A 23562-nucleotide genomic window follows, 5' to 3' on the forward strand; every position below is an offset into this window, starting at 1 on the left:
CTTCTCTTGTTGTGAAGCACTGGCTCTGGGCCTGCAGACTTCAGTAGTTGTGGCGCGTGGGCTTAGTTGCTCTGTGGCAAGTGGGATCTTAGACGAGGGATCGAACCCCCATGCTGTGCATTGAAAGGTGGATTCTTAGCCATTGGACCACCAGGGAAGTCCCATATTTGAGTTCTAGAAAGATCACGCTGGTGCTGTATAGAAGAGACACAAACAGCTGTGGCGATCACAGTCAGGAAGCCAGTTCTGCAATCCAGCTGAGATGAAGAGGGCCTCGCTCCTGGTCTCCATGTGGCTTCCAGGATGCAGAACAACTTGGAGGGAGAAAAAAGTCAGCCTGGCTGAGAGAGGGGTCTGCATGCTACCTGACAGGTTTCTTGGACCTTCTCACAGTGTAGGAGTCTGATGTCTTAGGTCTGCCCACTGTAACTTTGGGGTTAAAGCTCTCTGTTGCCCTTTTTAATGAATTCTTATGCCCTTCACCTGTAATCCCTGCTGGGATGTTATTTTAACCTCATCTCTTGTTACCTCTTCCATGGCTGAGTTGTCCAGAACATCATCTCCATTTTACCTCTTACCTTTAACACCACCCGCTTTTTAAAATTGCTCCCGATAGTTTTTATTGTGGTTGAAATCTATAACGTGTAAATTTTGGAATCATCAGTAATATTTATTGCTTACAGTTGCCTTTCATTGTCTTTAGTGTGGCACGGAGATGGAAAAATATAGCTTCTTTCCATTCTGCCTGCCGTAGTTGATGGTGATGCACTTCCTGGGAGTGATTTTTTTAGGTGGGAGGGTGGAATGTAGGAGTTGTGTCAGCCTTGGGTGTACTAGGATGCACGGGTGGCCAGACATCAGCAACTTTTCAGCGGAGCCTTGAGTGGACTCGGGTCACTCATTTCTTCATCCCTTTCTGGCCTGGGAAGTGAAGAGTGAGTTGTGTGTGTGTATGTGCATGTGGGGAGACCTGGGTGGGTGTGGATGCCCGTGGGATATGGAATGTGAGTTCCCAGGTGAGAGTAAGAAAGCGAAGAAGAGGAAGGAATGGGCTGAAGTGGACGAGAGAGGAGGAGTGTGTGAGAGTGGTGAATGGGGGGGCGTGACTCAGGTAGCATTTTCACCTAGAGGCCCAGGGATGCCGCAACGCCTCCCCTGTCCCCCAGCTGTTAAGTCTGTGGGCAGCAGACTCATTCCTAACTCCACTGCCTGGAGGGATTGATGGCACCTGCTCTGGTTTTGCTCAGGGCCTTGGGTGGCCCAACCTGCAGTGGAAGACACCCAGTGACTGCGACTGGGAGACAGAGGCCAGCAGAGTTGGATGGGGCTGATCAACTTGTCACCTTCATTGGTTTAGCTCTTTCTTAATATCAACCTAATTAAGCCAGCACTTAATTAGAGTGTGACTGAGTATAATTATGAAGTATTTATTGACCATTGTATCACATGTTTTTTTTTTTTTTTTCTTTTATTGGCTTCCATTCAGCTGGCAGAAAACATGATCATTGACCCGTCCCATGGTTTTTTTTGTCACACTCCAGATGCTTGAAGAGAGAATAATTTTATCTTTCCAGAATCTTAGAGAAGGAATTTGGGGTCCATTATAGTCAGGTACCCACATGGAACCATTCTGCTGGGCCAAAGGTGGGCAGGTCATGTTAGCATGGCTGCTGGGGGTCCACTCCTGTGGGCCAGATCAGAGCCACTAGTAGAGAAGGAAACAGGTGAGCAGGGGAGGCGATCCCGCAGACATCCACGTCATTTGTGTCCGTGTCATAGACAAGCCTCTTCCTCCTAGTCTTTTTATGTGTGTCTGTGTCAGCGTGATCCTTGGCTTTCAAAATTGACTCTCACTCTTCTTTTTCTGGTGGGTTGAACTCATTTCACTCCTGCTGGTCCTTCATTCTGCCTCAAGTTGCAGACCCTGTTGACACTATGTTTATTTGCTTTCTAGTCTTTAATTTTCTGTGTGTATGTGTTTAATACTTCCAAATACAGATAAAAGATAAAGATCTTAAGGACAAAAATCTTGTGCCTTCTCAGTTAATGCTGAGTTTTATTTCTTAAAAGAGTAACTCTCTTGTCTGTACGTCTCTGCTGTCATCCTTGGAAGGGGTGTGCCTTTTCTCCTTCCCCAACCAGTAATAGCCCTCCTCATCCTTTCAGGCTTAGCCAGGGGATCCTGCCACCTCCAGAACTCCCTCCCTACCCCACATCATTTCGGGCCCTTTCCTCCTCCCCTGATTGTAACTCACAGCTCTTTTCTGGTCACCTGGTCATTGAGGCTCGGTTATGTTATGATTGGTTTTTTGCATACCTTTCTCCCTGGCTTATTCACTGTTTGGGGGACTGGGGTGCAGTGCCTTCTCCCTTGTTTGTGCTTCACTTGTAGCCTGCCCATGCTTTGCATACCATGGGACACAGGAAGGCTGAAGTCACTTGCAGGGAATTTACTTGAAAGAAGGGTGGAGCTGTTGGGTCTTCATAGCACAGCACAGTACTTTTGGCCCGAGGCTTGTTCTTTTATGTCTGTGTTTACTCTTCTCAGACATGACTTGGAGGTTGACGCGTAGCATGCAGGTATTTCGGAGTTCAATCTAGTCGACTCTTCTAGAAGTGCTCCTCCGAGTCTTTTCATGTTGTACTTGATTGAAGTTCTCAGGGCACCCCTGGGATCCTGGTTTCCAGGAGAAGATGTGGACGTGTTTAGGGGAGATACCTGGGAAGGAAAGAAGACAGGCCTGGTGATCCCATGGCTGGGCCTCCTAGGAGAGGAGGAAGCAGCGCGTGGCCAGGCCTCAGGGGACCGGGAAGGTCAAGCGCTCTCCCACCGGCCTCCCGAAAGACCGCAGGCCTGGGGATCAAGTGCCACTGAAGAAGACGTGGCCACCTGTTTGGGTGGAATTGCCAAGAGCCACTTCTCTCAATGAGGTCCTGTGGGAGTGTGGGAGAAGTGGATAATTGCTGATCTGCCCGTACAGAGTGTTGTGCTGCCTCCTGAGGGGCATATAAAGAGGGAGAGGACTCTGTTCTGCAAACACAGGACCTGTAGATCAGTGATTGCACTGCCAGGAACATCCCTGCCATTCACAGATGTACAGGTTTCCTTTATACAGCGATCACCTGTGTGGTCAGAGCTGTGCTTTCCAGATCAGAAGTACACATCAGCCTGGTGTAATCCACCTTTAACTTGAGTTACACCTTCTGACCTAGTCTGTGGTTAAATGTAGTATGGGGGAGGGGCCGGGTGGGGTAAGATCAGTAATCCCTCTGCTGCGTGTTGACTTAGGTTCATAGCTGAATGCACTTTGGAAATCTAACCTTGATCATTTCTGTCAAATCTTCAGTAAAGGGTCTGTCATTGAAATGTGACTCCCCAAAGTTACAAGAATAAAAATGTGATTCTCTGAATAATTTTGTTATCCTTAGTCTGTATCACATATAGCCAGTCCCTATCCCTGACCCCCTGCTCTGCCAGTTTTATATTCTTTCTTTTCATGAGTTACTATGAACCTTTTTTTTTTTTTTAATTTGAGTGATGAAGAATTTTTTTTTAAATATCTTTTAGAAATTTCGGGATTTCTTTAATCAAAATGACACCAGTGATCCAACCAGGGATACGTGCGTGATCCTTACAGTGGAAGGGCGAACATTTCCAGTGGACATCTTTTATCTACAGAGGTTTGACAGTCCTTGCATTTTTAGTGAGGGCGACTGGAAAACCAGGCCTGTTTGGTGGGCTGAGAAGCAGCTGTGTCTGCTTACAGCTTTGAGGGCGGTGCGCCAGGCTGCTGAGGAAGGGCATGTTTTGTCACTGATGGGATGTTCTGGAACCCTCCCTCAGTATCGCTGCAGGATTTTAAGTCTCCCTCCAGATGTGCGGGTTTCCATGACTCTGTGGTCCCTGGCTCAGCTGCAAAGAGCAAAATGAGAACAAGGTTGTAGGGAGGAGGGCTCTAGAACAGTCTGAACTGGGCTTTACAAGATAACCAGCTTGGGTGGTATTGGTGATTTGAATCATTTGGTTCTCAACCCTCTACATCTTAGCAGGAAGGCCTGGCTGACATTTTCCGGAGGAGCCTCTTTGAATAGGAAAGGGTCATCCTAATTCCTACTCCTTGTCACTGGACAGAGGAAGACCAGGAGCCTGGGCCAGAGGCAGATAAAGTCAGAGAGTTACGGGCCTGACTTCTGAGTCATTTTAGAGGGACAGGCACCCGTGAGCTCCATCTGCTCCCCTCAGACATGCTGCTGGTGGTCAGGAGGGGAAATGGAAAGAATGTGGAATTTAGCACTGGGACAAGAGACCCAATTTTCCTGGCTGGGGAATCTTTGCATGCTAAAGATAGGACATTGGTTTGCATGGGCTTTATTGCTTTTCTGTCTCTGCAAATAAAGCCAAAAATAGTAGTTTACATGTGATTATGGATTGTATTTGAATGCTGCATTTAAAAAAAAAAGAATGTTTATTTTAATTATTCATATGCCGATTATTTGCTGGGCAGGCCCAAACTAACTTTCACAAGGCTTTGCTGCCAGATTACTAAGGTAATTGATCTATAAATAATGAGCATATTCTGGTGATGAATTTATCTCATACATATTTTCAGTCCTGTTCCAGATTACATCAAATCAACCGTAGAAACCGTGCTGAAAATTCACCAGACTGAGGGAGATGGAGACATACTAGCATTTCTCACTGGTCAGGTAATTCCATTGAACCTTTTTTCCTCTGGCGAACAGACATATTAAGTACCAAATGGAACTACACTACAATAAAAATTAAAGAAAAAAAAATCTTTAAAAAAGCAGCACCAAAATGTATGTAGAAGCCTATTACTTTACTTAGCCATCGATCTCATGTTTTGTCTTTGTGGTTACTTGATTGCATAAAAAAATTGTTCAGTTTGATGTCATTCATCTGTTGACTCAGTTGCCAGAGAATCATTAGCTCCTGCCTGTTCCGTCTGCCAGACATTTAAAATTTATCAGCTAACTGCAGAGTAAATCAGGGAGCTAAGCCAGTGGGCCGTTTCGATACCAGACTGAGTCCTGCATGAGGTGCATGTTGTGCCTCTGTGTCGCTGCTGCACCTTTTTCCCAGTGACACCTTTGCAGCTCACCCTGGAGGGAACAGGTTGGCACACCACTGGAGAAACAGCCAGACAGGCCTAAAGGCTCACTCAAGGTTGTAGTTCTCTTCATAACTACCCTCTAGTGGTAATCATTTCCACTGTCAAGCATTTTCCATCGTGCAGTAATCTTTTCTAGGACAGGCTTACAGCGATTTTGTATGCCACAACTTGTCCATGTGTATGCCACAACTTACTTGTCCATGTGTATGCCACACTGTTTGCTGCAGTGTATTAAAAAAAAACACCTCAGTAAAATAGTCATTTTGGTGCATCAGGAATTCTTCTATTGACTGCAGGTACTATGGATTTCAGTAATTAATCGGACAGTCATGATTTTACACCCCGTTGACACTGTTGTTCGGTTGCATTTGATTAAATACCACCCCAGTGTGGAGTGATGACTCTGACAGTCACAAATCTGACCGCATTTATAGTCTTGACCCCATCCTACATTTTTCTTGCAGTAGGATAAAATGACATGCTTCAGTCTGACCTCGATTTCTTTGGTCCCCATTTTGATGATTTTAGGAAGAGGTGGAAACTGTCGTGTCAATGCTGATCGAGCAGGCTCGAGCTCTAGGTCGGACTGGGATGAAGAGACACCTCCGGATTCTCCCCATGTATGCGGGACTGCCCTCCTTTGAGCAAATGAAAGTGTTTGAAAGGGTGTCACGCAGTGTCAGAAAGGTAAGATTAACCCAGGAACCAAGGGTGTTTGCAGCCGTCTGTAATCATGTTGGTGCCCCCTTGCTCTCTACTGGAAAGGTTTATTTTACATTGAAGTAGAACATGCTAAATAGGAAGGTATTTTAAAGAACTTAAGGTCTGTATTTCTGTGTAGCCGAGCTAAAAGCATACAGAAAGAAATTCCCAGTAGTCCAATGGTTAGTACTCTACTCTTCCACTGCTGAGGGCCTGGGTTCAGTCCCTGGTTGGGCAGCTAATTTCCCTCAAGCTGCATAGCAACCCCCCCCCCCCCCAAAAAAAAACACAAACAAGGACAAAAGCACACAATCAATAATGAGTTGCAAAGATTTCTCAGCCTGCCCCACAGAAAGTTTAGTAATTATCAGAGTAGGTGACTTCTCTTTGCTTCTTTTCTTTCCCTGTCACACAACAGTATCTTGGTTTAAAGGATTGTCAGTAGATTAGCTACTGTAAAATGGTTTTTCAGCCATTTAAGTCAGTTAATTCAAGGTGTGGCTTAAAAATACCTAGCCTTGAAGTTGGGGTGGGGAAGGGCTGTGAGAACCACTGGTTTAAAGCAGCCAGTAGGCAGCCAGTCTGTTTCCTGTCTGTCACCTCCCTGGGTTCTGCTCTGTTCAGCCTTCATCCAGTGAGGAAGGTACAGAACTGGCCCAGAGTTGCCTTAGAGTAGCTATTTATCAGCAGGTGGCAGAGACCACAGTAGGTGAGGGACGGCCGGTCTGAGGATCCACCCCCAACTTCAGGTCACTTTTAAGAGGGCAGCCTGGCCACTGGGACGGAGCAGCTCAAGTCTGTCCAGTCAAACGTGAACCGTCACCACCCAGTCAGGAGACCTGGGTTACCCTGTGCACTGGGATGAGTTACTCAACCACGAGGCCTGGTTTTCTCAGCTATAAAACATGAATAATAGTAACTTTTAGATGGATGGTTTTATAGCATAAAATCCTAACTCTGCTACATAAAAATAGTAGGAGGTTTTTGTAAAATGATCTATGTAAAAGTGCCCGACAGAAGTTCCAAATACTACCTGTATGTCTCCTGCTGCTTCACACCCTCTGGGGGCAGCGCTCAGTGCCCTTGGAATAAAATGCAAACCCCTCCTGTGGCCCAGAGACCATGCATGATCGGGTCCCTGCGTCCCTCCTAACCTCATGTTTTATTTAATTATCCTGGTCTGTGGCTGCATCGGCTGTTTCTTCTTCCTCTGCCTGGATCTCTGTAGGGCCGGTTGCTGCTTGTTACTCAGGTCTCAGCCTAAAATCATCTTTTAGAGAGGCTTTCCCTGGCCATCTAACCTGAAGTAAGCATGCTCCATTATTAATGTATTATAACATGAGGTATACATTGAACACTACATAATACTAGAGTATTACCCTATTGCGTTTTCTTTCTGGTGTTCGTCACTTTCTTGTTTATGTTCACTATTTCTCCACCCAGACACTCCCACTGGAATGTGGACTCTCTGTCCATTGTACATTCCTAGCACCTTGAAGAGTGCCTGGCAAAGTGCAGACCCTCAGAAAGCAGTTAGAATGTGAGTAAAAGACAGGTACAGGTGGTGATGTGCATCACTTGAGTTGACAAAAGGTAAAATCTAATATTTGTTGAATATTTTCTTTGAGCCAGCTACCAGGGTCTAATAATCATTTCATGTATGTTTCACGTTTAATCCTTTCAAGAACCTCGGGAGAGGATAAATTTTATTATGGAAACAAAGAAACATGCTCGGGAGGTTAAGGAACTTGCCCGAGGTCCCAACCTTAGGGAGAATTGAAACCCAAGACACCCTGAGCCTAAAACTCATCCTAGTCCACCCAGGATACCTAACTGCTTCTCACAGGTTCTACACTGTTGAAGATATCTTGAAATCTTTTAGGACTTTGATTAGTTTATTCAGGGTGAAGACAACCAAAACACTTTTATCCTGACTCTCCTTCCTGTGGGGGAACCTAGGTGATTGTGGCCACCAATGTAGCAGAAACCTCCATCACAATCAGCGGGATTGTGTACGTGATTGACTGTGGCTTCGTGAAGCTCCGGGCCTACAACCCCAGGACAGCTATCGAGTGCTTGGTGGTGGTCCCGGTGTCCCAGGCATCAGCCAACCAGCGAGCAGGACGTGGTGGCCGCAGCCGCTCAGGGAAGTGTTACCGCCTTTATACAGGTAAGTGTGGCTTTTTCTCTTTTAGGGGTTTTGACTTTCTCCTAGTCAGTTATTCTCTGATGCAGAGAATATTACAGGTATCTACCCCTAATAAGCAGAACTTAAGACCCAGATCTCCCTCACAAGGCCTTCTGTAATCTGACCCCCACCACTTTCCTCGCTCCAGACATGGCCCTTCTTTGCTACTGCTCCTCAATGGCCAAAGCTAGACCAGTTTTTAAAAAATATTTATTTATTTGGTAGCGCTGGGCCTTAGTTATGGCATGCAGGATCTTTAGTTGCAGCATGTGAACTCTTAGCTGGGACATGTAGGATCTAGTTCCCCAACCAGGGATGGCACCCTGGAGCCCCATGCATTGAGAGTGAGGAATCTTAGCCACTGGACCACCATTTAAGTCCTATGAATTACCAATTATTTGCCACCCCTTTTCTGACCTAGTCTGGGCCTTGGCCTGTCTGCAGCCATGTGACATGTAGCTTGGACCCTTGTGGCCCATGTTCTGTCTTTCTTAACATTCTCTTAGCATCATGTGGCATTTTTTTTGTTCTGGGATCCTTGAATCCTGTGGGGCCCCACAGTGGGTTCCATCTTTACCTCTGGTTCAGAGCACCTTTGCAGAGCCAAACCAGCAGGGTCTCTCCTGAGACTTGTTGATAGAAAGCAGTTGGTCAGCTCCTGCTCCATGCTTGACTTTGAAGGAGCAACATGAAATTACAATGAAGATGGTCTTAGCCCTTAAGAAGCTTTCTCTCCAACTAAACAGCAGTCTTCTCTACAGAAAATGAGGTCCCCAGAGCTACTCTTTACTTCATTGTACCTCTCTTTTGTGGGTGATGGTGTCAAAGTTTCTCTCAATTATCTAGACTTAATTTTCAAGTCATTTTTAATTCCCTCCTCTGTCCAGTATCCCTCTGCAGTCACTTAACCAGATACAGGGGTTTTACCACTTATCTCTCCTTTCCTTTCTGATTACCATCATCCTTGTTCAGTCCTTGACATCATTTATTCTTTTTCCCAGATGTTTACAGAGCACCTGCTCTGTGCCAGGCCTGGAAATCTAAAGCCAGGTGAGACACGGTCTGAGGCCACATGGCTGACAGCCTGGTGGTGGAGGCAGGCTCATGAACAGATTAGCATATTATGGTGTGATAGAGTTGCCATAACTGAATGAGCCTTGGAAGCAGACAGCAGGGAGTTATTCCTATTAGGGAGGGCTTCACAGTCCATAATTGAGCCTGATCTTACCGGCAACCCAGTAGTTAATCCAGTTGAGGGGATAGCAGTGGGGGTTAGATTTCATCACAGCGGGCAGAGGAAGTAGAATGTACCAGTACTTGGAGGGGAGGAAGGGGGTAGGAAGAACTCATGGAAGGGAGGGAGAATGCAGAACCTGAGGCCAGAGAGGTAAGGATCATCCACTGAAGGTACTAAGAGGGAATAATGGAAGTAGAAAGAGGAAAGCCCGTTTCAGAGGCAAACTGAAATATGGGGTAGAGGAAGTTTCAGGAAACTTAAATTTTTTTTTTTTAATTGAGGTGAAATTTACATAATATGAAATTAACCCTTTTAACTTGAACAGTTCAGTGGCATTTATTATCTTCACGGTGTGCAGCCACCACCTTTATCTAGTTATAAAACATCTTTATCACTCAAAAGTCAAGTCCTTACCTGTTAAGCAGTATTTCCTTCTTAATTTCTCCCTGCTGCCAGCCCCTGACAACCAGCAGTCTTTGTTCTGTTGTTTTGGATGGTCAGGTGGCCCTCTGTATCCATAGATTAAACCAACTGCAGATGGAAAACATTTGGGAAAAAAATTCCACAGAGTTTCAGAAAGCAATACTTGAAGTTGCCCACACACCAGAAACAGTTCACATAGCATTTGTATTGTGTTAAGTCCTAAAAGTAACCTAGAGATGATTTAAAGTATTCAGAGGATGTGTGTAGGTTATGTGCAAATACTGCGCCATTTTCTGTAAGGGACTTGAGTGTCCTCAGATTATGGTTATCTGCAGTGGGGGAGAGGGGTGTCCTGGAATTAGTCTCCTGTGGATCCCAAGGGATGAGTGTATTTGTTTTGGATATTTTACATAAATCATACGACATTTTGTGTCTGGTTTCTTTCACTCAACATAATGTTTTCCAGGTTCATTTACATTGTAGAGGTACTTTATTCCCTCTTATGGTCAAATAATATTCCATTGTATGAATGTACCACGATTTGTTTATCAGTTGATGGTTGTTTCTACCTTTTGACTATTGTGAATAGTGCTGCTATGAACAAATATGTACATGTACCTCAGTCTGTGTTTTTAATTCCTTTGGGTATACACCTAGGAGTGGAATTGCAGGGTCACATGGTAATTCTTTGTTTAACTTGAACTGAAGTTACCTCTAAAGAGGAAATGGCCAGCATCATCTCACGCTCCAAGGAAATCAAACAGCAGACTGTAGACTGAAGATAGGCAAGTGGATTTGGGTAAAGGGTCACTGGCTGCCTTAGTGTGAGCAGCTTTAGAGGAGGTGAGGTTGGGGGGAGACCACCTGCCAGTAATGGGGTACATTGTTCCAGCCTCTAGGTTTCCTCCGCTAGCCTACTTCAGAGATCACAGCTCTGAGCAGGGTGCTACCTCCTCTGACCCTTGACAGTTTCCCAGATCCTTCCGGGACTGCTAGCCTGTCTCCTCCCACTGTCCATAGCACTGACCCTGCATTGCATCCCTGCTCAACTGCTCTCTCTTTTGAATCTACCTTCTGTTTTCCCACATCCGCTTCTCATACCTTTGATCCCTTTCCGTGGGCCGTTTCCTCTGCCCAGCGGATCCACTTTGTCCCTGTCTTCTCTCTCAGATGTCAGTGCCCTAAATCCCTTCTCCCCTCAGCTGTCCTCCCTCCATCCTTCAGCCTCCATTTCTCGTCGGGAGGACCCTCCTCTGGGACCTAGCCTGTTGTCATCTTGGTCCCAGACCCCTTTGAATCGTGGAAACGTCTCAAAAGCTGTTGGCCTACAGCTCCTGCAGCCCTTGGCACAGTGCCTTGTGTACTTGAGTCCTCAGTAGACTCAAGTGTCCTTGAACTTAACTGAAGTGTCCTTGAACTCTTAAGAAGCACCTACTTCCTGTGAGCATCTTCATCAGGATTGTCCTCTTATCTGATAGCAGTGTGCTTGAAAAATATGGTTATTCTACCAGAAGTCTACCCCTCAAACGCTCTTGAAACTTGAAGGAAATATCCCATTTGGAACTTCCTGCTGTTGCCTGTTACCCAGAACCTTCCAGGTGGGCCCATGCATTTGGTTATTTGCATCAATCAGCTCACAGAATATTTATTGTCTGTTTTCTCAAAGTAAAGTTTTTTTGAAGTCCTTCAGTGATAGTGCTGTTTCTTCATGACACCTTTTGTTCTGCTCTGACTTCGCTCTGGTTAATTAAAGATTTATGTTGGAAGCTAGGCCACCTTTGTGTGAAGGAGGGTGTGCACAGTTAAAATGTTGACTGATGTGGGAGGATTTTGTCTATAATCCTTCTCTAAATGATCCATAAGCTTTCTGAATATACACAAAAAGGATTTAATCTCTTCCTCGCTGTTTTTTTCCCTCACCCTTTTTATCTAGCTTTTATACAAAGGCTTCCCAGAGTCTCTTTCCCTCCCTCCCCCCTCTCCTGCCCCTCCCATCTTGGCCTCCTGAACCTAGTGATGCCTTTTCCTGTTCGAGGTCACCTTTTGTTCCCGATGGTGTGTGTAAGCATTCATTAATCCATTTGGGGCAGCACTGGACTCTGGGAGTGACGTATGTGCCTGGCTTGATTTAAAAAGTTGGACAGTTTTTGGTCTTTTTGAGATTTGGTCATTTTTTAATATTTTAGAGATATTTTGGTTATATTCTGGTTTTATTTGGTAATTTATCCTGAAATCGTTCTTTGCTTTTATGTACGGTCCCTGGCTCCTTGGCTCTATCCCAAGCTGAGGGAATGGAAACGGGGCACCCACAGTAATACTTGTTGCTTTGTTTTAATGTTTTGCTAACAAGAATCACATTGTAAAAAGCATTCTAAAGTGAAAGGATATACTTTTATAAAGACATATTGTTAAAACATATTTATCTAAAGTTTAAAAAAAAAAAAAGAGTCTTTCCTAAATAGGAGGCAACGATCTGTCAGAGTATCATATGAGTCTGAGCCTAGATTCCTAGAGCCCCTCGTTAAAGTGAGAGAAGGACAACATTCCTTTGGCAGAACGGTCACATTTGATTGTGACATTTGATCACAAACAGTTCTGATTTCCTATCCCCAGAGGAAGCCTTTGACCAGCTGCCTCAGTCCACTGTCCCTGAGATGCAGCGGAGCAACCTGGCCCCCGTCATCCTGCAGCTGAAGGCGCTGGGGATCGACAACGTCCTCAGGTTCCACTTCATGTCGGTAAGTCCTGCCTTCCGTCTGCAGCTGTCAGGAGACTGGAACACTCCCAAGGGAGGTGCCGGACATCGGTACAGAGGGTGCTGCCTTTCTGGTGTTTTTCATTTAGCTCAGGTATCGTGTGCAGGGTCCAGGGGAGAACAGCCAGACAAAGGTGACAACTTCTGTTCTTGTCTGTTGGGGGAGAGGAAGTAAGTGGGGTAATGACAAGGGTCTGTGCTCTGAGAGACACAGGAAAGGCCCGCAGCCCAGTTAGGTCATGTCTGAGGCGAGACCTGAAACCCAAGTGAGATTTCAGCGAGTCTGGAGGGGTGGAGTGATCCAGGAGTATGTCGGCCTGATAGAGAAGTGTCCCGATTGGAGAAGCCAGGAGGGCTGTGGTGGAGCTACAGGGAAAGTCCCTATGGCTGATTGCATTTCTGATTATTTCCAGGAGTGGGTTTATTGGGTCAAAGGCCATAATCATTTCGTAGGTCCTCGATACAGGGCAGAATTCCTTTATAGGTATAAACTCGAGCAGCGCATGCATGCCTGACTCACTGGACCCTGATCCTGCTATGTTATCTTCTTTCAGAGTTTTTCTAATTCGGTTGGTGGGAGGAAGGAGGAAAAATACCATCTCTATCTTTTTTGATTTCTCATAAGGTTAAAAAACTTATCAGCCACTTTATATTTCTTCTGAATTAAACTGTTCTAGTGTTTATTAGTGATTTTTTAAGTCCTTTAATTATTAAAGACTTAACTATTAAAAACTATTAACTTTTGTCTGTAGTATTTCTTGTAAATAGTTCTAGTTTGTATTTTATTGTTTGTTTAGTTACGTGCAGCCACTGTAAACATTTCCACAGCAATATCTTTCTACCTTTGCCTCTATGATTTTCTTTCTTCTCTTGTGCTTCTGAAGCATTTCCTCACAACCCGGTCAGTTAATAAATACTCATGTTTTCTTCTTGAATTTTTATGACTTGAAAACTTGTATTTTTTTGACTCTATTCTGTCCCAACATTGTTGATGTATGTAACTAGTCTAGATTCCTGAATGATAAAGTCCCTGATGTTGCATGAACAGCGCAAATAATAACCAACATTAGAATACGTTTGACTTCTCTAGGAGAAAGAAATGCAAATTGAAATAGCTGTTCCACTCTACATTAATTGAATGATCAAACATAAAAAAAATGATAAAGTCCAGCTGACACAACTTGGGGGAAATGGTTTTGTATTCTCTTTCGGTCCTCATGGAGGACTTTCTGACATTATGAGCTGTAGAAATGCCTGGTATTTCTTCTTGGGAAATTTTCTCCTGAAGATAATTCAAAAGAAACAAATAACTTAAATGTAGGATAATGATTATAGTATCATATTATATTAAATTAAAAAATACAATAATGAAAATCATAAACTTTTGGACAGCTGAGAAATGAAGGAAATACATATAAATTCATCTTCATATATTCCCTTCTGGTTATTTTCCCCTGAAATTGTGGTGTTGTTTTTTTTTTTTAACAGTTGAAATCACAGGATGCATATGATTTTATATCTTAGCAGTGATAATTACAGTAGCAAAGAACTGAAAACCACTCAGTTGCCCAGTAGCAAGAAAGGTGCTTATTTCACTTTGTATGACCTTGTTGGAATAGCATGCAGCTGTCTCAGGGTCATCACTGTGAAGCGTGATGAGTACCAGAAACAGTGGGAACAGAACACCAGGCAGTGAGAAAAGCAAAGTAAGACTCTACACATGCAGTCCTTTCAGCTGCAGTAAAACAGTGTTTTTATGTGATCTCCAATCAGATGAGGCCACAGAGAAATATTAGTAAGTGTGTGTTGAGGTGAAAATCCTCTGGATGTGATTGGGAGAGGAGGGGGTAAAGGTGTGGGCCTTTTGACTGATGATAAATCCCAAGAGCAGAATTCATCAGGCCTGGTGATTGACTGCAAACAGGGCCAAGGATTAAAAGGAGTCCAAGAGGGCCTGCCTGTTTTGTTCCGTAATGATTCAGAACCTCGTTGAGCGCTTGGTCTGTCCGTTAGGTAATCTCGGCTAAAGAAAGTGGTCAAGCCCCCTTTTAGGTGCTGTGTGTGTGTTTGCTGTTCATAAAGTAGGATGGCGTGGGCACTGAGGAGAGACTAGTGAATCAGTTACATGATTTAGTCCGCAGCGGTTTGTTGAATCCCTGGCGTGCCGTGAGTCAGGTCTAGTTCCTGCCCTGTCAGTGCGTGCCTGCAGTCAGCACAGCTTTGAAAAGTGCGCCTTTGTTCCTCGGCAGTCCAGTGGGTGTGAGGTGGAGGTGCTCAGTCGTGTGTATTTTCATGGACTGTAGCTTACCAGGCTCCTCCGTTCATGAAATTTTCCAGGCAAGAGTACTGGGGTGGGTTGCCATTTCCTTCTCCAAGTGGGCGTGGCAGAGTGGAAAAAATGAGACCCGAGTTCTGTCTCTGGCTTTGCCACCAGTGGCCTCTAGGATCTTGTTCAAGTGTCTTTTACATTTTGTTATTCACTTTCCTCACCTGTAAAACTGAACTGAAACAGTATATATTTAAAGTACATTTGTTGGAACGCATTTAGAAAAAAAAATTATGCAGTTTGCAAAAGGACTATAATTTTATTATGTGGCTTATAGATGAAATAGTTTAGAAGATGGTAGTGGTGCTTAGCGCACAGTAAAGGCTCAGTAAAGGTTCACTGAAGGAAACAAGGCAGTGAGGATCCAGAGACTCAGACTGAAACTCACAGTATCATCTTTGTTAAACTTCAGATTGTCTAGCATTCTCTGTTTATTTCCAGAAGTTCAAATTCAACTGATGTCAGTGACTCCCTATAGGGAGGGCCTGGGGCGGAGCTCTGGGTGATACAAAGATGAATCATCCATCAATACTGCAGTATCATGGGGCTTCTTAGAAGGCTGAGACATGAGGTAAAAATTAGAAATGTTTGATGAGAGTTTAGGGAAAGCAAGGAAGTAGTTCAAGGTAAGGACTCGTCTCTTAAGCTTCAAAGGAAATGTTTAATCAAGCTGCGATTGAAGACCACGGAGTAGGAAGGGTGCTGAGAGGGAGAGGAAGCACATCTTGAGAGTAAGCGTGGAGGTCGGGAAGTCTGGGGCGTGTCAAAGCGAAGAGTGGATTTGAGCAGGAAGTAGTTGCCTTGTTATGGCTGTTACCTGATGAAATTAACTTGGGGGGTGGTTATGTTTCCTACAGCCACCTCCAGCGCAGTCGATGGTTCAAGCATTGGAATTACTCTATGCTCTGGGAGGTACGTCTGTCTCTTACTCTGTGTTTCTTACACATTATTAATATGTGATGTTAGGTTGTATTCACTCTAGGGCTCTTGGTATCTTCAAGGATGGACTTGGTTCTTCCCATATATGTGATCCTCTCAGTGACAGGCAAGCTTATCGAAATAAGGTGGGACCATGATTGATCCCTGGATTGGGAAGATCCCCTGGAGGAGGGCATGGCAACTCACTCCAGTGTTCTTGCCTGGAGAATCCCATGGACAGAGAAGGCTGGCAGGCTACAGTCCATGGCGTTGCAAAGAGTTGGCTGAGCAACTAACAATTTACTTTCACTTTATGATTGGATCATGAAGTCCGATCGTGACAATAAATTTATGAAGCATGTCAATACATCAAAAGCTTTTAATAACCTGTGCTGCAGCTATACTTCCTAAGAGACTTCTGGGAGATTCTTTTACCAGTATTTCAGCTGTCACCCCTCTGGGCCGTATTCTGTGTCCCTGACCTCATTCTGAAACTGGCTCAGTGTTCTCTCCCTAAACACCCTTCCTTCCACTCCTGGAGTTCCCGTGGAGGATTGGGTAGAATACCGGCCTGTGGTATTGTTTGGACAAGGAGACACCATGTTATGGAGAAACTTCTATTCTCTTGTTGTTTGAAAATGTGGTATTTATCTTAAAACAGAAAAAATTGTGGGCTAAATTCACCTATTTTGGAAGTGTCTTTTCTGTGAAGGTTGCCTCCAATGAAAATAATATCCAGTTTGGTATTAAATTTCAGTGGAGGTTTTGTTCTTTGTGATTTTTTTTTTTTAGTTCTTAAGATCTTTATTGAGGTATAATTCATACAGCGTGTAATTCACCCATTTAAAACGTGCAATTCAAGTTAGCCCCAAATGTTGTTGTTCAGTCACTAAGTCAGGTCATACTCTTTGCGGCCCCATGGACTGTGGCACACCAAACTCCTCTGTCCTTCACTGTCTCCTGGAGTTTGCTCAAATTAATGTCCATTGAGTCAGTGATGCTATCTAACCATCTCATCCTGTGTCAGCCCCTTCTCTTCCTGCCCTCAGTCTTTCCCAGCATCAGGGTCTTTCCCAAGAGTTGACTCTTCGAGTCAGGTGGTCAAAATTTTGGAGCTTCAGTTTCAGCATCAGTCCTTCTGATGAATATTCAGGTTTGATTTCCTTTAGGATTGTCTGGTTTGATCTCCTTACTGTCCAAGGGACTCTGAAGAGTCTTCACCAGCACCACAGTTCAAAAGCATCAATTCTTCGGTCCTCAGCCTTCTTTGTGGTCCAACTCTCACATCCATACAGGACTACTGGAAAAACCACAGCCTTGACTATACAGACCTTTGTCATCAAAGTGATGTGTACTCTTAATATGCTGTTTAGGTTTGTCATAGCTTTTCTTCCAGGGGGCAAGTGTCTTTTAATTTCATGGTTGCAATCAGTGTCCACAGTGATTTTGAAGCCCAGGAAAATAAATCTGTTACTGTTTCCATTTTTTCCCCATCTATTTGCCATAAGTGATGGGGGAAAAATGGAATTTTCCATAGTTTGTTGTGATCCACACAGTCACAGGCTTTTGCGTGGTCAGTGAAGCAGAAATGAATGTTATTTCTGGAATTCCCTTGCTTTCACTGTGACCCAGTGAATGTTAGCAATTTGATCTCCGCTTCCTCTGCCTTTTCTAAACCCAGCTTGTACATATGAAAGTTCGTGAGTCAGATGACACACTGCTGGAACCTAGCTTGAAGGATTTTGAGCATTACCTTGCTAGCGTGGGAAGTGAGTGCAGTAGTCCAGAGGTGATGCAGAGAGAACAGCAGGAGAGGTGGCAGAGAAGCCAGACAGTGTGGGTCATGGAAGCTGGGGAAGAGGATTTCCAAGAAGCTGTAGTTAGCAGGCTCACAGACTGCTGGGGGCCCTAAGGAAGGTACCCTCTGTGTTTGGCACTATCTGGTTGTGGGTTGGGCCCTTGGAGAAGGCAGTTTCTGGGGAGAAGTAGAACCAGGAGAGGGTGGGAGCAGGAGGCGGCTCTGGGGCCATTTCCTTATACTCAGGTCTTTGCATAGAGGCCATTGTTGTTTAGTCCCTAAGATATGTCCCAACTCTTTGCGACCCTACTGACTGTAGCCCACCAGCTCCTCTGTCCATGGGATTTCCCAGGCGAGAATACTGGAGTGGGTTGCCATTTCTTCCTCCAAGGGATCTTCCCGACCCAGGGATCAAACCTGCATCTCCTGCATTGGCAGGTGGATTCTTTATCACTGAGCCACCAGGGAAGCCCATGGAGACCATTAGAAGAATTAATTTTTCAAAACTGAATATTCAAGACCTCTGAGGAAATCTTTTCTTTTTCTACTGTAACAGCAATCAGATTGAGGCTAGTAGTGTATGATTCATCTCTTGGATACACCTTTGCTAGCATGTATCATCTTTTATTCTCCCAACAACTGTACATCTTCCAACACAATGGTTCATGCCTTCTGCCTTTTGTTGTTCTTATGGCAGGTCTGGACAAAGACTGTCGCCTAACTGAACCTCTTGGCATGAGAATAGCAGAGTTTCCTTTAAATCCCATGTTTGCAAAAATGCTGCTTGAATCAGGTAGGTGGAGACCAGTGGTTCTCATTGATTTTATTTTGTCCAGAATGTTGTTTCTCAAATTCTGTGTACCTTGGGGGAGAGGGCACAATGTAGCATGTGTCAGAATTTTTTTTTTAAGCACTGAAGGAGTTTTCATCTAAAGCTGCCTGCTTTGGGGCATGTTGTTAGCTTGTGATTCAAGGTCAGTCATCATTAATTCAGGAAACACTTTTGTTTGTTTCCTGTGGGTCTGACACCTGAGTTTTAGTACAAATTTGTGGTGAAAAATACACAACATAAAACTTACCATTTTACTCATTTTTAAATACAGTTAAAAATGTTAAAATGGACAGTTCTGCAGCATTAAGTACTTTCACATTGTTGTCCAACCACGACCACCGTCCATCTCCAGAGTGTTTTCATTGTTGTCAAACCGGAACTCTACCCATTAAATGCTCAACTCCCCATTCTCCCCTCCCCCAACCCCCGACAACCACTCTTCCACTTGCTGTCTCTATGAATTTGACTATTCTAGGAACCTCAATGTAAGTGGAGTCAGACAATATTTGTCCTTTTGTGACTGACTTTTTTCAGTTGGTACAATGTCTTCAGGGTTCCTGTTGTATCATGTGTCAGAATTTTTTTTAAGGCTGAGTAATATTCCATTGTAGGGATAGACCATTCACCTGCTGGTGGATTCCTAGGGAGCTGCCGCCCTTAGGCTATTGTGAATAATGCTGCTGTGAACACAGGTGTACAAGTATGTGTTTGCATCCCTGCTTTCCCTTCTTTGAGGTCTAATATTAGGGTGGAATCGCTGGATCAGTGATTCTGCGTTTAGTTTTTTGAGGAATCACCGTGGCATCTTCCACTTTGTGTTTGCAGCCACACCATTTTGTATTTGCACTACCAGTGGGCAAGAGTCCCAACTTTTCTGACGCTTTCAGATTTTTATGAGAATATAAGTTAAGGGATCAAAGTGTAGAGCCTCAAGATCCTCTCATACTTAGAAGTCAAAATCCTCTGGAGACTATAGAGACTGTGCTTGCCACCCCCAACAGCCTAGAGAAGGGAAATACTACCTCTGTCTTGCTTTAGTCTAACTTTGTACTCACTGGTAGTCAACAAAGCTGTGTTTTAGATTAAGCATGGTGAAAGTTAGCTATCATTGTGTCTTGGAGCTACCAGGCTTGCAGTGAGAAGCAGGATAGATCATATGTGAGGCCTGAAGCTGTGGGGGAGCATGTAGGGCAGTTCACTCCATTTGATGCCCTGGAGGGCTGGTTGCTACAGACTCTGCCCAGGTGCCAGCAACTGCGGCCCACCGCGTGCTTCCTTGGTCTCGGTATGCCTCTGCCTTGCTGAGTGAAGTGAGCCCTGTTGAGAGGGAGGCCTCCTCACAGAAAGATCCCAGAGCAGAGGGACAGCACAGGGGATACAGTCCACGTATTCCCTGCCCCTTCTCCCTCTCAGGCTTTCTGCCAGGATTCCAGGTGTCCACCTAAAGAGGAGGGGGCAGGTGTGGCGCTGACCTACCCTAGTTGAGTCTCATGGCAGAGTCCCTCGGTGTGACCGCGGCAGAGTAGAGTCCTTCCAGGCCTCCATTCATCTGCACCATGTATACAGAGCAGGGTGAAGTGTTTACATAAGATTTTAAAATGAAGCTGTATAGGAATAGATGATCTTAGTTTATAGTGTGCTGCAAGGCAAACATCAGAGAACATCTTTTTCTTCTCGTGACACATGATACATTTGAAATCAAATGTGTGTTTTGTTTTATAGGGAATTTTGGCTGTTCTCAGGAAATTCTAAGCATTGCCGCCATGATGCAGATCCAGAATGTCTTTGTGGTCCCCTCAAACCAGAAGTCTCAGGCTGTAAGTCTAACTTTTTCCCCAAGCTGTTCATACGAGTCTTGCTCAATTTGGGCTTTCCTTTGTTAAAACTTCCCAGGGACTGCTGGTGACAGAGCAGCTTCAGTTTGGAGTGTTTATTTTACTGTGTGCCTGACATTGTGCCAGGCATTTTATATACATCGTGCCATTTTATCTTCAGTGTGAACTTGTGAGGGAGGTATTACTGTCACCATTTTTACAGATTGAGGCACAGAAAAACTTGGTAACTTAGGGTTGCTCAGCCAGAATTGGTGGAGTTGCCTTTCATGGTCCAAATCTTAACCATTGTCCTACTGACTTTTCAAAAGTAAGGGAGGTTGTTTTCAAGGCTGCTCTGGGGGCAACGTTGGTGGGCTTATTAGTGCTGCCAGGAGTTCGTGCCTGGGCACAGCAGGCCTGGCACAGCCAAGCTGCTGACAGGGCCCTCCCAGCCCAGGCATTTCTGATGAGTAGATGGGTGAATGCTGGAAAGACTGTGAAGGAAAAGTTACGATATTGATGTACACTTGAAATTAAGACAGCATTGTAAATTAATTATACTGAGCTATTCATCGTGTTACCTCCAGGACAAGAGGCTCACAGGAGTCAGCTTCTAAACATTGCCTTATTCTTTCCAGATGCGAGTGCACCGAAAATTTGCTGTGGAGGAGGGTGACCATCTTACCATGCTCAATGTGTATGAAGCATTTATCAAAGTAAGCACAGTTGCCACTCCAAAGGCCCCCTCCATGCTCCGGTCCATTGGAGGCCGTCTGTTGTTATTATTCTGTCGCTCAGCCATGTCCAGCTTTTTGAGACCCCATGGACTGCAGCACGCCAGGCTTCCCTGTCCTTCACTATCTCTTGCGGCGCAGTTTGCTCAAATTCATGTCCGTTGAGTTGGTGATGCTATGTGACCATCTCATCCTCTGTCACCCCCTTCTCCTTTGGCCCTCGGTCTTTCCCAGCATTAGAGTCTTTTCCTGTGAATCAGCTCGTTGTATCAGGTGGCCAGAGTATTGGGCTTAAGCATCAGCACCAGACCTTCTCATACTTGCCTGTTGTCAAGTAAAGTGATAACCTCGAGCCTGTCTGAGAGGGAGAGTTGATTTACAAAGAGCCGCAGGGAAGGGGTTCTGTCTGATAGTTCGCCACGCTCAAGGAGATACTCAAGACTGAAAACAATGCTGCTTATCTTTTTTAAGTTCTCACTTGCACTTTAGCACAGGAGAGTGAGCAGTCAGATGGTGAGCAGGGTGGTCAGCGTCTGTTTAGAGAGATGGGGCCCCAGAGGGCCCGTAATGACTTGAAGGTCTTGTCCCGTGAAGTAAGCTGAAGGGGGCAAAGGGTTGAGTGAGGTCCACCGCGTAGCCTCGGCCCAGAGCTGTCCTTGCTGTCTCACCCTCCCTCCGTGTGCCTTGTCCCGCAGCACAGCAAGAACTCCCAGTGGTGTCAGGAGCATTTCCTGAATTACAAGGGCCTCGTCAGAGCTGCGACAGTGAGGGAGCAGCTGAAAAAGCTTCTCGTCAAGTTTCAAGTGCCCAAGAAATCTAGTGAAGGTAAGAATAAACCGCCACTGCTCATGACGCTCCTCTCTGCCCTGTGGAGTTGCATTCTTGGCGTTCTCAGGCTGGGCGGTGTGAGGCAACACAGTGTACTGTGGACCCACAGTGGGCTCGCATTTTGAATTGCCTGTGTTGGTGAAAAGCTGCATATGAAGGGAGCATATTTCCCCCCACCCCCTGCCCCCAAGGAGGTCCATTTTTATTTCTAAGGGCTATTCTTATTTAAAAAAAATTTTTAACAAGCCCTGACAACACTTAAGAATCATTAACATTCTTCACCTTATTGTACGCCATGTGGTTAATTTTCCCATGTAGGTTTTCCAAGAAAAATGACTTTTACGTGGAAGACATTTATGGCCATTCTGTATAAACTGCCTTTTATTTTCAACTATAGGTGTTACTAAAGCATGCTCTTTGTGTTTAGCCCAGTCGCTGGGTAAGACGGAAGTGCTATGTAAGACACAGTTTCTGGCCTCTGGCAGTGACAGTGAGTCCTGTTAGTTGAGGACAGACTAGTTTACACCACGGGGGTTTTACTTAATATTCTCTCACTTACTCTACTACTCCAAGGCGTCGGTGATGTTATCCTTATTTTACAGAGGAGTTGTAAGGTCCCAGGGAGAAGTTCATTTAAGTTCGGGACAGCACAGCTGGTAACTAGCAAAGATGGGCCTGTGTGGCGCAGACCAACGCTTTCAAGGGGGTGGTGTGTCTGCTCGGCCAGTCAGCAGTTGTCTTTTGAGCATCCCCTGTGTGCCAGGCCCTTGGCAACACTCTTGGCATCACTAGCTCTTAACCTAGCTGTAGCACCCATTACAGGCCCAGCAGGGCTGTATCTTCATATGTGAGTTCATTTAGTGCTCACGGAGCTCCAGTGAAACATGCACTGCTGTGATCCCCATTCTACAGATGAGAAGAGTGGGCTGAGAGGCAGTGAGTGACGGGCCACACGGAGGTCGCACAGTGAGTGTACAGTGGCCTCAGAGCTCAGGCAGTTTCATTCCAGAGCTTTATGTTGCCTTTGTACTAAGGGAAACTAACTACATGATGACAAAGATGCGGTTCTTACTGTTGAAACAGTGCAGTGACGAGAGAGATTCCTGTGGAGACACAAAGTACTGCAAATGAGATTATCGGTTGTCTTAGAAACTACAGGAATAGATGTTTGAGTGCTCATGGTGTACAGTGATGGGGTTTGTAGTAGGAATGCAGTTAAGATGGAATCTTGGGGTTGGGGGGACTAAGAGGGCTCACAGTGGGCCTAAAGTGGTGGTGGAAGTCCAGTTGAGCAGACTGGTTGGATTAGAAACCAGTGGCAAAGGGCTCACTAGGCAAGGAGGACTGTGGAGACAAGTGCTGGCAGAGAGGAGCATATCAGATGTTCAGAGGGTGTTGATGGATGACCACGCTCCTAAGAGAGGGAAGCATTGAGCTCAGGTGACTGGGTAAAGTATCATCAGTGCAAACAGGAAGCTCACAGAGGCAGCTAACTGGGGAGAAGGTGATCAAGCGCCTGTCTCCCAGGAGATAGAGAGCAGCCATCCATCTGCTTCTTTGTTTCTTAACCTGTTTTTCATTGTCAACTTTAAACAGCAGAAATGTGTCTTGGAGGCTCCAAAGGAAGAGCTCCAATTCTTTAGCCCTCAGTGCAGAAAGAGTTTAGGAAGACACAAAGTGATGATAAGTGATTGATTAGAATAGGATGCTTGTGAGGCTTACAAGCGGGCGGGCAAGAAGCTGCCACACAGAGAACTTAGTGGGCTGCAGCTTTATAATTGAAGGGAAATCAGGGGAGGGGAAGACGACCACCTTCTTCCTCATTCTTGAGTGGACATCAAGCTTCCATCTTCAGCTTCTCCTCCACATCAA

At 45.1% G+C, this 23562-nt stretch overlaps 1 protein-coding gene across 1 annotated transcript in view; it reads left to right on the plus strand.

Annotated features, from left to right (window-relative positions):
• Positions 1-23562, plus strand: part of DHX35 (DEAH-box helicase 35) — a 69778-nt gene that overhangs the window by 32531 nt on the left and 13685 nt on the right. The window contains exons 9-18 of the mRNA XM_061127277.1: positions 3569-3681; positions 4611-4707; positions 5664-5822; positions 7797-8007; positions 12299-12423; positions 15624-15678; positions 18180-18275; positions 20037-20131; positions 20767-20844; positions 21558-21687. Of these exons, the coding sequence (XP_060983260.1) occupies positions 3569-3681; positions 4611-4707; positions 5664-5822; positions 7797-8007; positions 12299-12423; positions 15624-15678; positions 18180-18275; positions 20037-20131; positions 20767-20844; positions 21558-21687 (1159 nt within the window). The remainder of the gene's footprint in view (positions 1-3568; positions 3682-4610; positions 4708-5663; positions 5823-7796; positions 8008-12298; positions 12424-15623; positions 15679-18179; positions 18276-20036; positions 20132-20766; positions 20845-21557; positions 21688-23562) is intronic.

Source organism: Dama dama, chromosome 23, assembly GCF_033118175.1.
Source record: "Dama dama isolate Ldn47 chromosome 23, ASM3311817v1, whole genome shotgun sequence".
Taxonomy (NCBI): domain Eukaryota; kingdom Metazoa; phylum Chordata; class Mammalia; order Artiodactyla; family Cervidae; genus Dama; species Dama dama.